Source organism: Annulohypoxylon truncatum (assembly GCF_022578515.1).
Source record: "Annulohypoxylon truncatum strain CBS 140777 unplaced genomic scaffold F4807scaffold_32, whole genome shotgun sequence".
Classification (NCBI taxonomy): Eukaryota; Fungi; Ascomycota; class Sordariomycetes; order Xylariales; family Hypoxylaceae; genus Annulohypoxylon; species Annulohypoxylon truncatum.
Genome location: NW_025953818.1, coordinates 248,383 through 262,891, shown reverse-complemented (window position 1 = coordinate 262,891; position 14,509 = coordinate 248,383). Strand labels below are relative to the sequence as shown.

Below are 14,509 nucleotides of genomic sequence, written 5' to 3'. Positions count from 1 at the left end.
CCAGTGCTAAGACATCATGGATGAAGGTATCCATATGATCCATATGGGATGTAATGTCCTAGACATACGGATATGTGAGTCTCATTCAAGTACATGCAGTACGCATGTAGGCAGCCAGCGGCTGTCGTAGCAGCCACGGTAGTTCATCATCGGAAAACCAGTTCTAGGTTACCAATCCGCCAAATATCCATCGGGGTTGGGGGACTACAGAAGTTTCTCTCCCAGGGCGCTGTCCAGGGCAGCCAGGGCAAGTCAGGGCAGTCCAGGGCTGCTTACGAGGCTTACGGGGCCCAATCGGGTGGCGTGTTACGGCCTGAAGAAACCTTGAAGAGGTCGACAGGTCGAAAAATGAAAGGCCTGGAGGGCTGAGGAGATGCGGTGTAATGCCTGTCGGTCCGGAACTCTGGGGGCTTTTACGATTTGTGATTGAATGATCTCTCGACCCAGCCAGCCAGGGGTCTGGGCTGGCCGCAGGGGTAGGGCCTGTGGACCGCGTGGGCTGGGCAGCCTAAGCTGAAGCGATCTAGTGTCCAACTGCCGGGGCTACATGGCAGCATGGTAACTCTGTACGCGGAGCCCTTTGCCTATTGATGACCGCATTGGCGTTTTTTTCTTCTTCAGTTTAGTACCTAGGTCTCCTTTCCTTTTTTTGTACTGTGCCGTAGGTAGTATTGATGATGTGAGAGCCGTTAGAGAAAAAAAGAAGGCTAAGAAAAAAAGCTGGGAAGGATGAGGGATTCCGTGCGAAGAAACCTCACCGTTCCTTTTTGCCAGTAACTTTTTTTTTCTGCTCTCTTTCTTTTTCCTTTACGATCCGCTTTCCCCTGTGCCTTGCATGAAGCGAGGCGGTCGCACGGGTCGATCTGTCAGGACTCACATATCTCATCGACTTTTATATCTTAAGCCCTCCTTCCCGGCAATATGGCACCCTTTTACAGCTGAACGGTTCTGAGCAAAAGAGGAAACAACGCGAGAAAGAAAGATCATGATACTTCTGTCCTCGCCCGCGCTCAACCGTTACGTCCCTTCTTTTAAATGATTATGTTTATGATGATGATATAATGATGAATATGGTCATATCGTCCTTCCTTTGAATTGAGTTTTACGAACTGTTTGGATCTGCCTTTCATTATATCTGGTCTGAATCTACGAGAAACGATTGTCTAGAACGTCGTATATATACACACACCTGCTACACAACAGCTTGATAACCGAAACCCTAACCCTCCTTACGAATCCGACTTGTCACTGTCTCGAACAAACGAGATTGGTGCAAACATACCTAATAATATATATATTTTAATTCGAATCAACGAATTTACACTCATCGAGTGATACTGGAGAACCGATCATAGAGTTACCCGTTGTCCGCAAAGATGTCGGGTGAGGAGATATCGGGCGAGGAGACGAAGGGAAAGACGAAGAGCCTCGAATTGTCCGCGCTCCCGAGGTTGACCGTGCCATCTCAAAATCGCACTAATGGTGCATCGAATAGTTTTCTCGCCGGACCTCATGCACTTACCGTCGATTTCCAGTACCAAAGTGGAGACGGCGTCTCAACGTGTTCGGAAATCTCAGCATCATCCAGATGTAACAGTGTTGTCTCACTTTCACCGTCACTTTTTCCGCTGCCACCCGGCAACACACCGCCGACAACCTCACACTCCTCAACCCCGTGCTTAGATTCACCGCCGCGAACGTCGCGGTCGGTAAAATCGGTCAACTCGTGGTTCTCCCCTCCGTCACCGCCTCCTACCACGCCTCTGCCACCAACTCCCACTCAGATGAAGTTGGCCAGCCTCATCGCCGCTACAAACGGCCTTGAGAGTGTCCAAGTGCCTGCAGGTGCCAAAGTCAAGGATCCCCCCATAGAAGCGCCTGAACTGGTCCCGTCAAATCCACTGGAGACACCCATGACGCCTCCCCGAGGGCGACAACGCTCCTATACAGTTGATTCTAGAGGATTCAGAGAATCGGTAGTAGACCCAGATGCACCACTCTCTCCTCCCCCATCATCGCTGCCGCCTCCGTATTCACCGGGAATGCGCACTCCAGAACGATACAGCAATACCAGCAGCATACCAAATTCGCGCGTGGATTCAACGACGCCGCTAGTTTACAACCCGACAGATCCTCTTGGCACTCCTCCTCGCAGCCCGGAGCCGGAGGGCGATAGGAAAAAGAAGAAGAAGCGCAGTTGCTTGGAAGGAGGGACCACGGCGTGGCAGACGGCCCCCAAGCGGAAGAAGAGGAAGATCATGATGGCGGCCGTGGGGGCCGCTGGCGCAGCCTTAATGATGATCATCGCAGGGGTTGCCGTCGGGGTATATCTCGCGGTGACAGGTTCAGCGGCGTTATAGTCTTGACGACCCCCTCACGCAACAAAAGAGGGGTTTTACGAAACATTATGATACACCTTATAAAAGAAAAGAAAAAGAATGGAAGGTGAGGTAGATGTATGTGCGATGAGGTAGGTGTGCGTTTGTTTGCGTGTAAGTATACAATTATATTATATGTACATACCTAGCCAACGAGGCTGCACGCGATGGGCCTTGGGTAAGATAGACACCGTGTGCGCGCACACCTTCTTGGGACTCGTCTCACGACGAGCTGATGTAAGTTATACCTCGGAATATAATACCTCCACCTATCTGAGATGTATTTCGCTATTCTACGTGATGTCGATCTAGGGATCAAAAAGCGACGACAAGAGGCGGAGGAAAGATTGAAGTTGATCATCCGCCAATCATTCGCAGGTTTGCTCCAGAATAGGGGGGATGGATTTAGCGGCAGACGCTAAGGATTTGGTCAACGGGAGCTAAACCTAGCAAAGACTGCTGGCATTCGTCGAAGCAGGTGCATCCTACAAAGGTCCGATCCGCAATATCCCGTTCGGGAAGATGCAACCCCGGGTGGGGTCCGCCACTAAAATCTAACGCCGACCGCACCCGGACTTTGGCTGCCGTCGGATTCTCCTTCCCTCCGACAACGCAAAAATGCTGAGGCTGACCATCCATCTTGAATTGGAGTCTATAGTCCAATGCAGACTTCTCAGCTAGGTACCTACCTACTCAGCTTACTATTGATCTTTAATCCTATGGGAAATTCTCGATTACTAACAGATTCGATAGTGTTCCTTCATCTCACCCTAACGACGTCAACTTCATTCCTGTCTTCCAACTGTATACATAGGATCTAGTCTAGCTATCATTACTTCGTAGCTAATCGTGTCGCCATCACAATCTTCAACAAGATCTTTTATTCCAATGGAGCAATCAAATAACCCGCAAGCGCGGGCCCTGCCGAAGCCTAGCAAAATGAATTACGCCTGCGAGGCATGTCGGATTTCCAAGGTTAAATGCCAACCTAGCTCGCAACCAGGGATATGCAAGCGGTATGGCGCCATCATTACTAGTTCATTGGTCGTCAAAGGTGCTAGTTGAAGGCTAAGACATGTGACTTCGTGCTATACAGTTGCTCCGAGTTCAAGCGGGAATGCGTGTTTAGAACCGGTCCGCGAACCAGGAGGCCCAAGCTCTCGACACGGCCGTGAGTACTATGTCCTTTCCCCCCTTGTATCCGTCATTAAGGGGACCCCATTGGTTGATTCAACCTGGGCTCAGTATCTGGATGAAGTCGACTGTGATATTAATTGTATCAGAGACGCAGAGGCTCTTCCTCCTCCGCCTGGTCCAAGCAAGACCTTCAGCATCGACTTCACCATGCCGGCGGATGATGACCTGCGCGATAATTTCGACGATCTTAGGGAGAAGCACGAACGCTTCATCGACAGCCTCGTGCCGTCTAGCGAAGACGAAGAGCTGGGAGATGATTCGGCGATAATGTCACCGTCGGCCGGACAGATGTTCAGTTTTAACGACCTCTCGATGCCAACGCCGTCGTTGACGACGGGAAGCACGACGTCGACGAACTCGCGGCCGGTGAGTAGCTTGGCTATTAAGCCGCAGTTCAACCTCGACTCGGCGGCAAAGCTGCTCGAATCATTCCGGTCTACGCTCCCGTACTGTCCGTGCATCGTGCTGCCCGATGACGCTGACGTTCGATCTATGGCCCGCAACACGCCATTCGTGATTTTAGCTATCCTCGCCGTGACGAGTTGCTCTACGAGCCTACAGGGTCACAGTCTCTACGACGATGAATTTCGTAAGATTCTAGCTTTGAAATTCGTCGCCGGAGGTGAAAGATCCGTTGAGCTACTACAAGGTCTAATTATCTACTGTTCTTGGTAAGCTGACTTGGCCTCGTTTGAGTCCTATACAACACGAGGTTGGCCATTCTAATGAGTGAGTCATACGAAACAGGTACCCGTTTCATCTACGCCCAAAGAACAGACAATTAGTGCAATACCTGCGCATGGCTGTTGACATAGTTCATGACCTAGAGTTAGACGAGGAGAAAGATATGAACCTTGCGGCGCTTTCACCCGAGCGAAGAGAAATGAAACTTCAGGGTATCAGGGCATACCTTGCATGCTTTTACAATGTCTCATTGTCAGTTCAAGTTATCGCCAACTCCCCCTCAGCCTCCCCTCCTTCAGGTCTAACGCTAGTGCAGTTCTTCATGGACATGGTCAAAACCCTACAGTTTAACATACACGTCATGGATGACCAAATGTTGCGATTTACTTGAGCAAAATAGTGACCTACAACAGGATCATATCCTTACTTGGCTTGTCCGTCTGCAACACATACTCAACGAATACGAAGGATTACATAGAAGCTATAAGAAGCCCAGCTCCTCTGACCAGAATGAACACCAACGCACCTTCGTCCGCATTGGCCTCGAGACACAGCTACGGGATTTCCAGAGCAGGATCCCTAGCCACCTCTCGACTACACGTGGGATCCCTCCTTATCATTATATTTCATTTAGCCACTAACAGAGATATAACGTAGCGAATATTCTAATGTCGTCACTCGCAGCCGATACTTACATCCTCGCAGCGCCGCTAATGCAGATTTTCCATCCTCGTTCAAGCGACGCCGAGAACCCCTTAATCGACGCCGCCAAGCTGCAGGCCGCCACATACACGACGCGAGCCTTCCTCGACTACACCGTGACTATTTCCGCAGAGCAAATGGGCTATTTCAGCAGCGTTGACATCGGCCGGCTCATCCTAATCATCATCCTCGCATACCGGCTCTCCTTCCCCATTCCGTCGTGTCCGAGCTACGACTACGTCCAGGGCAGGAAAACACTCGATTTCGGCGCCGTCCTGGCTAAACTGTCTACCATCGACAACAACGACGGCGACGGAAAAGACGCTATTACTGATAAGAACTCTAAGAAAGTCGATGTCGTCACCGCTTTTAAGGTCGTCCTAGGATCCCTCAGGGCCAAGTTCGAGAAGAAGAGCGCGGACCTGGAGGCTGCGGCGGCCGCGGCGGAGGAGAGCAGGAGAGCGCGTCAGTGTCCTATGTTCGATGGGAGTCTGGATCAGTATATACCCCTATGGGAAGGGCAGCAGAGTAACATGAACTTCGCCGGTTCATCGTACGCGACGTCGTCGCTGAACGGGGGTTCGGCGGCGGCGGCGGCGAATCTGGCTGGCTCGGCGGCTGGACTGGGATCCGCGGATGGGCTTGCGAAGCCGACTGTTTTTCATGATTTGTGGGCGACGATGACGATGGGATGGGCTACGGATGGAGACGCAGGTGTGTGTATGGAGCAGGGGGTTGACATGATGGGATTAGGGGATGCGGAGGAGTATGTCGATATCGTGGGTGTGGGGGATATACAACACTAGGGCGTCAAGGTGGGATTTGGTGACTATTTTAGACTTTGGTGAACTGATCTTGGAAATCATCTTTCACTTGGAAATTCTCAAGTGACTATTTCCTGGGGACCGCCTGGTGTGTTAGTGAAGGTTGAGACGTAAGTACCTAACTACTTCGTTCTTAGCCTATTGATGTTTACCCCTTTTTTACCGACCCACTTTTAACCCTAACCACACAGAGCTTTCATATTGTCCGCGGAGCGCTACCTACAATAAGAACTAGACTATTCTTGATGGTAACGTAATTTCCAATAACTCGTAGTTTTACACAACATAGGATGAGACTCCTGGATGCTTTAAAGAGGATTATGAAGGGTCTAGTATAACGATGGCTCAATGGGGACGCTAATGGTCAAGGGGCATACCTCAAACAACAATTACGCTAAGTTACAATGCTTTATTATCCAGCACTCCAATGAACGCCTACCTAATTTATATGTTTTTCTTATTTTTTATTTTCTTTTTACTTGCTCCCGTAATGTTTCCTGACTAACTAGCAAAGGTTCGGCTTTAACCCCACTCTAAGAATCAAGATTCTTATAGATGGGCAAAGTTCCACGTCTTTCATTGCCACTGGCAACATAGAAAAACTAGATATCTTCCATCAGCCACGGAAGTACCTTTCTGCCCCAGTACTGGCGCATCTTGTAATAGCCAAGCCCTTCAGGCATGGACTGAATGGCTGCTGCTAACTCTTTTCCATCTCCCTCAGCTTTCACTTGGTGTAGTGGGGTCATGTAAGACCGCACCGTAAATATGACTGCGCTTGTCCGTGGTAGCTTTGTGAGCGTCTGGTGTTCCACGCGCAAGTAGCATTCGTCGAGGGACGGATCCTCCTTGTACTCCGAGACTACCTGCTCCGTTCCGGGGTAGTAGTTGTTTCCGTCCGTCCGGAACAAGTCAGCTCCATCGACTTGTAACGACCACTTTAGTTCGATTAGTTAGCATAAAAGGCAATTTGAAGAACATGATAGGGTTATCTTACATTCATACGTCCAATGAAGTCCCCAGGTATCATCCGACCAAAATACCGATCCACACTAAGCCCAAGCTTCCTTTCATAGCCTGGAACTGGCTTGTGGATCTCCCGCACAGACTCACCAACTCGGGCTGGACTCAAAAAACCACCAGGGAAACAAGCGATGTAGCCCTGCAAGCGGTATTGTCCGTCATGGTCGGGGCACATGAAGTAAAAGTCTTCCTGATAATTACGAGGTGATTAGCAACTAGCGTCTCTATCCCTCCTACCACCCAAGCTCCGGGAAGGCAGATCCCCGAAGTCAAGGCCTAGAACTTCAAATAGTTCAAATGATAGCTACTCACTTCAACGTTCTCTCCCATGTATGCAAGCATTTGCGCGTGGGTTATTCCGGCAGTCGTGAGCGGGTAAGTGGTACCAGTGGCTAAGTTCTTGACTGTCTTTCCACGAGCCTTGAACATAGTCGGGAACCTGGCGGGTAGGTGTTTGATCATAATTTCTTCGTATAGTTCCTCGATAGCCGGGTTGACCTTCTCGCCCGTCCCAATGGTGAACTCAGGCTTCCCTCGAATTAAAGGCAAACGCTCATTAATTCGGTCTAAGTAGCCACGATCCATTCGAATCCACTCTGAACGAGTGCGCTTTTGGATTCCTTGTATGTTGGTTAGCCTCGAGAATCAAAAAGTGGCATATATGGAATCCTGCTTACCCATTGTAACATGGCCTTGTGTCTTATATGGTTGATATTTGATAGGGGCTTCCTTGCGGAAATCGAAAATTTCCAAAGGCTCGATTTCTTGCTCTATGTCCTGTTTCTCAAAGTGTTTCCCATGCTGAGGCTTGTTGAAGGCTCTTAAGACATACCGCAGCGCCAGAAACAGAGGAGCCAATAGGAGAACCCATACTGACCCGGAGGTAGAGAACGTGTCGTATATGGCTTCAATCATAATGTACGGATGTTATTGAGGTTTAACCAAATAACTAAGAACGTGTGGTCCTCAGGAAATATCCAATTTATACCTTAATAGAAAATGAACCTTTCTGATGAATCTTTCGTAGAACATGAGCTTTTGTTGTATATCTCCAGAAGCTAAGATATGGCTACACAGACACGTTATATACGCCTGAGCAGGTGTTCATGAGTGATAAGTATCATATTCTTTTTACTAAAAGCTTACCTGAAACCCTACAGACAGGGAGACACGAAAATATGGGGCTTATGGTGAGAGCTTCAAGGATTCGGCGTCACATACCTTAGGTAGGTAGGATTATAGAAATGTGCTGAATCTCAATATGGTCAAAGATCCAACAAAGTTTGTTGCTTCACTTGTATTCAAGCGTACATACACCCTAACTGACCGTTAGAATACCGCTCGTGAGTCTCGTATCCCACTCGACTGTCTAATTAGGAAGGACAGGTGACATATAGTGTCTCCATATTGAGGCCCATGTGGTGCTACCAGGCTAGTTGCATATTTTGAGACAACTTGAAGAAGTGACAGAACTTGGCATAGATTGGAATCAAGGACGCGTGAAAACATTTTCGGCATAAATTAGCAAAAGGTTCTGCACATTGGGCTTCGCCATTGGCTGCTCAGTATCCGATTCACATTGCTTTTGGGTTGGCGCATCTGTATGGCCAATTGACGAAGATCAAGACCGAGTACATACATTCTGGCAGGTTTCGATGAACACATTCCATGTCAGCAGCCAGCCCGCGTTGATGGTAATAGGACCTGTTCGTAAACAGAATGAGGCTTAGAAAAGGGGGGGATGTAGACAATATCCTTTTTACGTAATTCGAAACAGACAGGCTTCTCCGCATTCTGCAGAACGGATGGATTGATTTTGACAAGCAACTGGTTCAGTGTAACGGTCCCCGCGGGATTGGATGTTTTCGGTCGTCGAAACTCATTATTAAAGCGAGGCACCCGCGTATCACATCTAATAAACCACCTATAGTTACATACCCTTACTTACATTATTGTACCTAATAATATTAACTTTACCGAGAAAATGGTCTCGGAAGCTTCGGAAAAGAAAGACATATGGTCAGCTAACACATACGGGACAACGGTTGCTCCCTTCGTGGCAGCTTTGACGAGCAAGGTTGTAGAGTGGTTGGACCCTCAGCCGCAAGGTAGGCTTCTAGGATCCAGGGATCGCGGCATACGACCTCGACTGACTTCCTTACCTTCCCTTGCAGATGAAATCCTCGACGTTGGCTGCGGGGAAGGCGTCCTGACAGCAAGGCTTGCGCCACATGTGAAACGCATCGTCGGAGTTGATGGTTCACCTAATATGATCGAGTCATTCAACAAGACATTCCCTGACATCGATGCTCGTGTTGTAGACTGTCGATACCTTGACAGAGACGCAAGGCTGTGTAATGGTTCTTTCACGAAGATATTCTCCAACGCTGCTCTACACTGGATTCTCCGTGATGAGAGTACCCGAGCAAACGCCATTAAGGGCTGCTATGATGCGCTCAAGTCCGGCGGTATTTTTGTCAGCGAGTTGGGAGGCCTTGGTAACATTGCGGAGGTCCACGCAGCCATCATTGGATCCCTAGTTCATCGAGGTATCCTGGTTGATGTAGCAAGAAAGGCATCTCCATGGTGGTTTCCAAGCCTTGAAGCTATGAGAACTTTGGTTGAGGGGCAAGGGTTTCGGTGGATCAAAGGTGAAGTCGAACTTCGACAGACGGTGCTTACGAACCACGAAGGTGGCGGGATTGGAGGATGGTGAGAACGTGCTTTTCGTTTATCTCCGCGCCACGAAAAAGCAAAATCATGCACCGGCTGACCAGAAAATATGCAGGGTTCGTCTGTTTGGCGCGGACTTTCTCGCCCTTCTACCCTCCGATGACCAGCGCGAAGCTGCAGTGAGAGAAGTTATCGAAGTACTGGAGGGAGTTGGGAGACGTCAGCACGATGGGGCGTTTACTGTCAACTACATTCGACTCCGCTTTGTAGCTCAGAAGGATTAGAATGGCAGGTGGCCCAGAATGTGTGATGTGACATGGGGGCTAGTTTGATCAACTACCGGATACGATTATATGTGCATTTCGTCCTTACATCGGTAAGTATCTTGTCGGATGTCGATAGGGCTCTAGCTATAAATTTTCAACAAGGATCGACTACGTGGCTAAGTAGATGACGAGATTCTTGCATAAGCACATTTTCGGAAGATTGTAAGCATGTGTGGGTTTCAATGTCTTGCGCCTCTGGGTTGTCTAGGTAGGGATATAGATACCTACCACACGTGGTGTGGGGTGATACATGGAACGACTGGCTACGCAGTCTATGGGACTGTCATTCATACATGCTCCGTTTGTCCTGACGCTTTTCGCTTATCTAGGTATCTACATAGGTGATAAATGTTTATGTCAGATTCTCCGCCTATGATGGGCTCGTCATATTCTACCATCTAACTTGACGATGGCGGCATAATGGTATCATATTTGATATTGGATCCCTATGTGTTCAACTACCCCTGCCTAGGTAGCCGGATGCTGCTTTACTACATAGTAGAACCCAAATGCTTAATAAAGCGAATAACCGTGTTGGCTCTCGTTCCTAGGGCACACCTACATCGGTTATCATCCCCACTACCGAAAGTTTTGAAGTTTTACGTAGTACTAGTCCTACATATATACATGTCCAGGTATATTAGAAAAGCGGCATACCCCTTCGGAGTTCCCATTGAGGTTAGACTTGTCGATCATGGAGGAATGAACCGCACGTAAGAGTCCGGGGTCTCAGCCCAAGCACATGGGACCCGGGGTCGGTTATTCTTACTCTTCCCTATTAGGGTCAAGACGTAAAACTTGCCATTAGACCCTTGCTCGTAATTTTCCTCGTGACACAAACTTGATAAAAGTTCCCTTTACCGAATACATAGGTAGTATTTACTTTTCAAAGGAGGGTTTCAAAGTCTTGGCTTGCTCTGGAATCATATCCCCTCTCTTCATGCAATAGCTTTCTAGAAATCACTAGGTCCCCCGCTGCTGACACCAATCACGGTCTAATAGACGTGGATTGACAAGTAAATTAGGATGCAACTCTCTTGAAAAGAACCACAACCCCTTACCTTGCATATTGATGCTCCTGGCAGAGTTATCGTAGACCTTGTTATCGTCTCCAATGTGTCTTAAAAACGTTAGTTCTTTAAGACTCGGGGGAAAAAAATTATAGATAAATTTCCAGTTGATAGATGTCATATTGAGATTTTACGCGAGCTTTCCGAATTATCTTGTCAAATCGACGAAAGCCTTTCCAGAATGGTCCGGATAGTACGAAAGTGTGCCGCACCAATATTCTGACGTCTCCAAGTGAACTGAAATGTCAAGTGTCCCGGGTGCCCACACTATTTAAGTGGAACCCACTCTAGACGAGCGCCTTTTGGACCTAATTGCATTGATAGGTACTAAGAAGGTAGGATATTTGCAGCAGTCGTTCAGTTCTAATAGTCTATCTACCTGCCTGTTATCTAGTTACTATTGCTACAGGTTGGTCAAGGGCGCCATACCTAGGTATCTAATACTATTCTCCCTGGATCTTAATTCCTCTATGCTATTCCTACAATGGATGTTGTGATTGTCGAAAATGATGGCTAGTTCGTTCGAGTCTCAGCCTGTCCCAGCGGCGAATCAAACTAGCCCTAACGCATGGTCAACAGTACGTCAACCCCTTCCAATAGAACACTAAACTTCTCAAAGGCTTACGAAATTTCTAGCAACCAAAGGGCTTTATGTTTATTGTGGGTGCCGTCATCATAGTAAATAGTATCGAAGACGTGTTGAATGGTGCTCTGGAGTGAGAAAATACCATTTGCTTAGGTATACGCCTTGTTATTCATATGCTACCTCGACTTTTGAAATATTTCCCTATTACTCCTTCCTCCAACTTTAATAGGGCTAAGACTGTTTAGAAAGGGGGTTGCCTAACTTGAGAGCTGGATATGGCGCATTCTTGACATGAATCATAATGGCTCCGTGGGGAATGGAATGGAATGGAAAATTCTAGTGAAAGGCATCTAGGACGCCACCGACGCTGAGCTTGCCGCATAGGCCGGTGTCGACGGAACTATTGTTTCGAATCACGGAGGTCGGCAGTACGATGGGGTCCAAGGCTCGCTAGAGGCTCTACACGAGGTTACGCTTGCGGTCGGAACTCGGATTGAAGTGTTGTTTGACAGCAACATCCACACTGGAGCAGATATGACGACAGCCGTGTTTGTTGGTCGGCCCGTTGTGTGCGGGTTAGGGGCTAGAGGCCAAGAAGGCGCATTGCACGCCCTCCATTGCTTGCTTGCTTGCTTGCTTGCTGTGGGCGTGTTCATATTGTCTTTCATCACGCTAGAGCTATGGCTAACATCACTGATCCTCCTATGATCTGGAGATTGAGCTTGCGATAACCTGAGTACGCAATGTGACGGGTCTGAAGCCGGACATGCTGCGCTGAAATGTCTAAGTAAATTAAGCAAATCAGTTGGATAATTGAAAAACATTGCATCCCACTTAGACGTAAACCCTATTGGTAATTGAGTCAAGTCAAATCAAATCGATGTGCATCTTGAATGGCTTCTGCGACAGTGTGATGCTGTTAAGCAAAATGTCATCCCCGCCCCCTTTTTTTTGGAAAAAAAAGGGGTTAGGGGGTGGGTACTTGATTATGTAATACATGCTTTAAGTTGTGGTAGTGGGATATATATACCTTTAATCACTAAATTTGTCACGTACGACCATAGGATTTAGAAAGCTCGGGATCCCGTCCGCTCTCCCTTGGATAAACTGAATATCGCCGGATCAGTAGTTGGGTCGGTGACGACCAGCAAATCCCCGGTGTTGTACGTTTTGCTAATTTTTATGCTTTTGGTTTGATCTATCTCTCTACCTTCGTTACCTCTAATGGAAAAAGTATCTTGGTGCATATTGGTGGGGTTGGAGCATTGCTAAATCGAGATCTTGGCAGATTATGATACCTATTCCACCCATACAAAGTGGGTATACTCCGCGTGTACCGTTCTTTCCCCTGTATCCACGGAACTAAGCCCAATGGGTATTCTACTTTGGGATTTTAATTTCACGAATTTTGAATTTAAACCGTTTTTGATCCTCTAAACTGTCAACTACAATGTCTTTCCAGTGGTCTTTTAAATGTGAATTGGGGGGCCGAGTCTCCAATTCGGCTGCTGTGCATGGCCCTACTAATAGGGGGAGGGACTTTGCCTCCCCTAATGCTGATCGATTATCTAGGGAACTAGACGAGAAATCCGCGGATCAACCTGACGATTCACAAACACCTCATATACCACCACTTAACGACAACCATTCCCGAGCTCCTATAAAATCGACTGCTGCGTCTCCTACATCTACAGCAAGGTGGACAAGAGAAGAAACTGCAGTCTACATGGAACACTTGGCATCACTCACCAACGAGGGTCTATTCGATTCCGATCATTGGACTATCTGGCGGCCTGCATGGTTCCGCCTTCTTGACGAATTAAATAAGTTTTCGCCCACTAAACCCTGGCCCATCGAATCAATGAGGATGAAGCGCAAGTCTGAAAAGAAATAGTGGTTAGAATACCAAGCATTGATCAACAGTGACTACAGTAACGGTGCCGACGTGAGCGAAAATGGGTGCTCTATTTTATCTGATCAACAATGGAAGAGATTCATAAAACAGCATCCTGGTGCTAAATGGCTCAGGAAAACCCCCCGGGGCAACGAGAAGCTCTACGCTCAAACATTCTCTATAGATATATCGACTGGAAATTACATCAGGCAGGCTGGGGAAGAAGGAGATCTCACCCTAGGGAGCCGTCAACGTTCTAGCCCCTACGGGTCGGATACACCTAGTCGACCTAAACACAAACGTCACAGCCAGCAATACGATCCCGACCTAATTGACAAGATTTCTGACGATTCTGATACTGATACTGATTCAGCCCCTCCTATAAAAAGGAAGGTCATACAACAGGATCTAATACGCCAGGCAATGACTAATCGTAGCGTTAAAAGAACAAATAAAGCATTGAATACAACGGAGCTCGAGCTAGCGTTTGATGAGCATTTGCGTGTGATGAGTCGCAAACCTGGGTCGTCAGACATTGAGAAGGCAATCAGATATTTAGACGAACACCTATTGGATGATATGGATGATGATCAGTTTATCCGGGCGTGTGATGCATAACAGGACTCACTAATTGCAGCTGCATTTAACGCTTTAACTGGTGACCGTAAAAAGAGAAATCCCAAGGCTCAAATGGATAGAGCCAACATACATCAATAAGATACTCTCTTCAGGCATTGGAGTTCTGACCCATACTGGGTATATGTGATTACAACAAGAATTGTAGCCATTAGGATCAATTTGGTCGAATGGGATATACTCCATATCTACCTCGTCACACTACCGATCAATATGTCTTATTTTCTTGTAGAAAGAGTACGCATGGCCCATTCTACGTCAGCGAACGGCAGGCCGACTTTTTAAGGGGTATCACGTGACGAGAAAAGGGGTAATCCAGATAGCATGTTTCCTTCCCATAGACCCGGGTATCACATAATCAGGTCAAGGGAACGGGAGACATTATAGCTCCTTATTTATAAGCAATAAGCTCTCGAAAGCTAACGCTACGGTCCGGTAGTAAGCGCATTCTTTGAAGTTGATACCTACACGCGATTTAGGTAGGCTTCTATCCGGAATATAATGAAGTAATTTAAA

The 14,509-nt window shown here is 47.7% G+C and overlaps 5 protein-coding genes across 5 annotated transcripts; 4 read left to right on the top strand and 1 right to left on the bottom strand.

Annotated features, from left to right (window-relative positions):
* Positions 1-1,055: 1,055 nt before the first annotated feature.
* Positions 1,056-2,572, top strand: F4807DRAFT_221177 (uncharacterized protein). Its single transcript, XM_047994065.1, has one exon. It carries the CDS (start codon positions 1,377-1,379, stop codon positions 2,358-2,360), a length of 984 nt encoding a protein of 327 aa, XP_047851246.1. The 5' UTR covers positions 1,056-1,376; the 3' UTR covers positions 2,361-2,572.
* A 694-nt stretch (positions 2,573-3,266) lies between these two features.
* F4807DRAFT_453273 (uncharacterized protein) lies at positions 3,267-5,767 on the top strand (the record flags this gene model as incomplete). The annotated part of the gene is made up of 5 exons (XM_048000433.1): positions 3,267-3,432; positions 3,670-4,246; positions 4,323-4,511; positions 4,576-4,859; positions 4,917-5,767. The coding sequence occupies 5 exons, from the start codon at positions 3,267-3,269 to the stop codon at positions 5,765-5,767; spliced, it is 2,067 nt and encodes a 688-aa protein (XP_047851245.1).
* Positions 5,768-6,077: 310 nt separating this feature from the next.
* F4807DRAFT_221191 (uncharacterized protein) lies at positions 6,078-7,788 on the bottom strand. Its single transcript, XM_047994066.1, has 4 exons — positions 7,486-7,788; positions 7,121-7,428; positions 6,783-6,998; positions 6,078-6,723 (listed from the first exon to the last, which is right to left on the bottom strand). Exons 1-4 carry the CDS (start codon positions 7,721-7,723, stop codon positions 6,388-6,390), a joined length of 1,098 nt encoding a protein of 365 aa, XP_047851244.1. The 5' UTR covers positions 7,724-7,788; the 3' UTR covers positions 6,078-6,387.
* Positions 7,789-8,736: 948 nt separating this feature from the next.
* Positions 8,737-10,169, top strand: F4807DRAFT_438011 (S-adenosyl-L-methionine-dependent methyltransferase). Its single transcript, XM_047999095.1, has 3 exons — positions 8,737-8,916; positions 8,983-9,520; positions 9,597-10,169. The coding sequence occupies exons 1-3, from the start codon at positions 8,793-8,795 to the stop codon at positions 9,763-9,765; spliced, it is 831 nt and encodes a 276-aa protein (XP_047851243.1). The 5' UTR covers positions 8,737-8,792; the 3' UTR covers positions 9,766-10,169.
* Positions 10,170-11,386: 1,217 nt separating this feature from the next.
* F4807DRAFT_469937 (uncharacterized protein) lies at positions 11,387-14,089 on the top strand (the record flags this gene model as incomplete). Its single annotated transcript, XM_048002771.1, has 4 exons — positions 11,387-11,455; positions 11,514-11,593; positions 13,036-13,341; positions 13,396-14,089. The coding sequence occupies 4 exons, from the start codon at positions 11,387-11,389 to the stop codon at positions 13,973-13,975; spliced, it is 1,035 nt and encodes a 344-aa protein (XP_047851242.1). The 3' UTR covers positions 13,976-14,089.
* Positions 14,090-14,509: the final 420 nt, after the last annotated feature.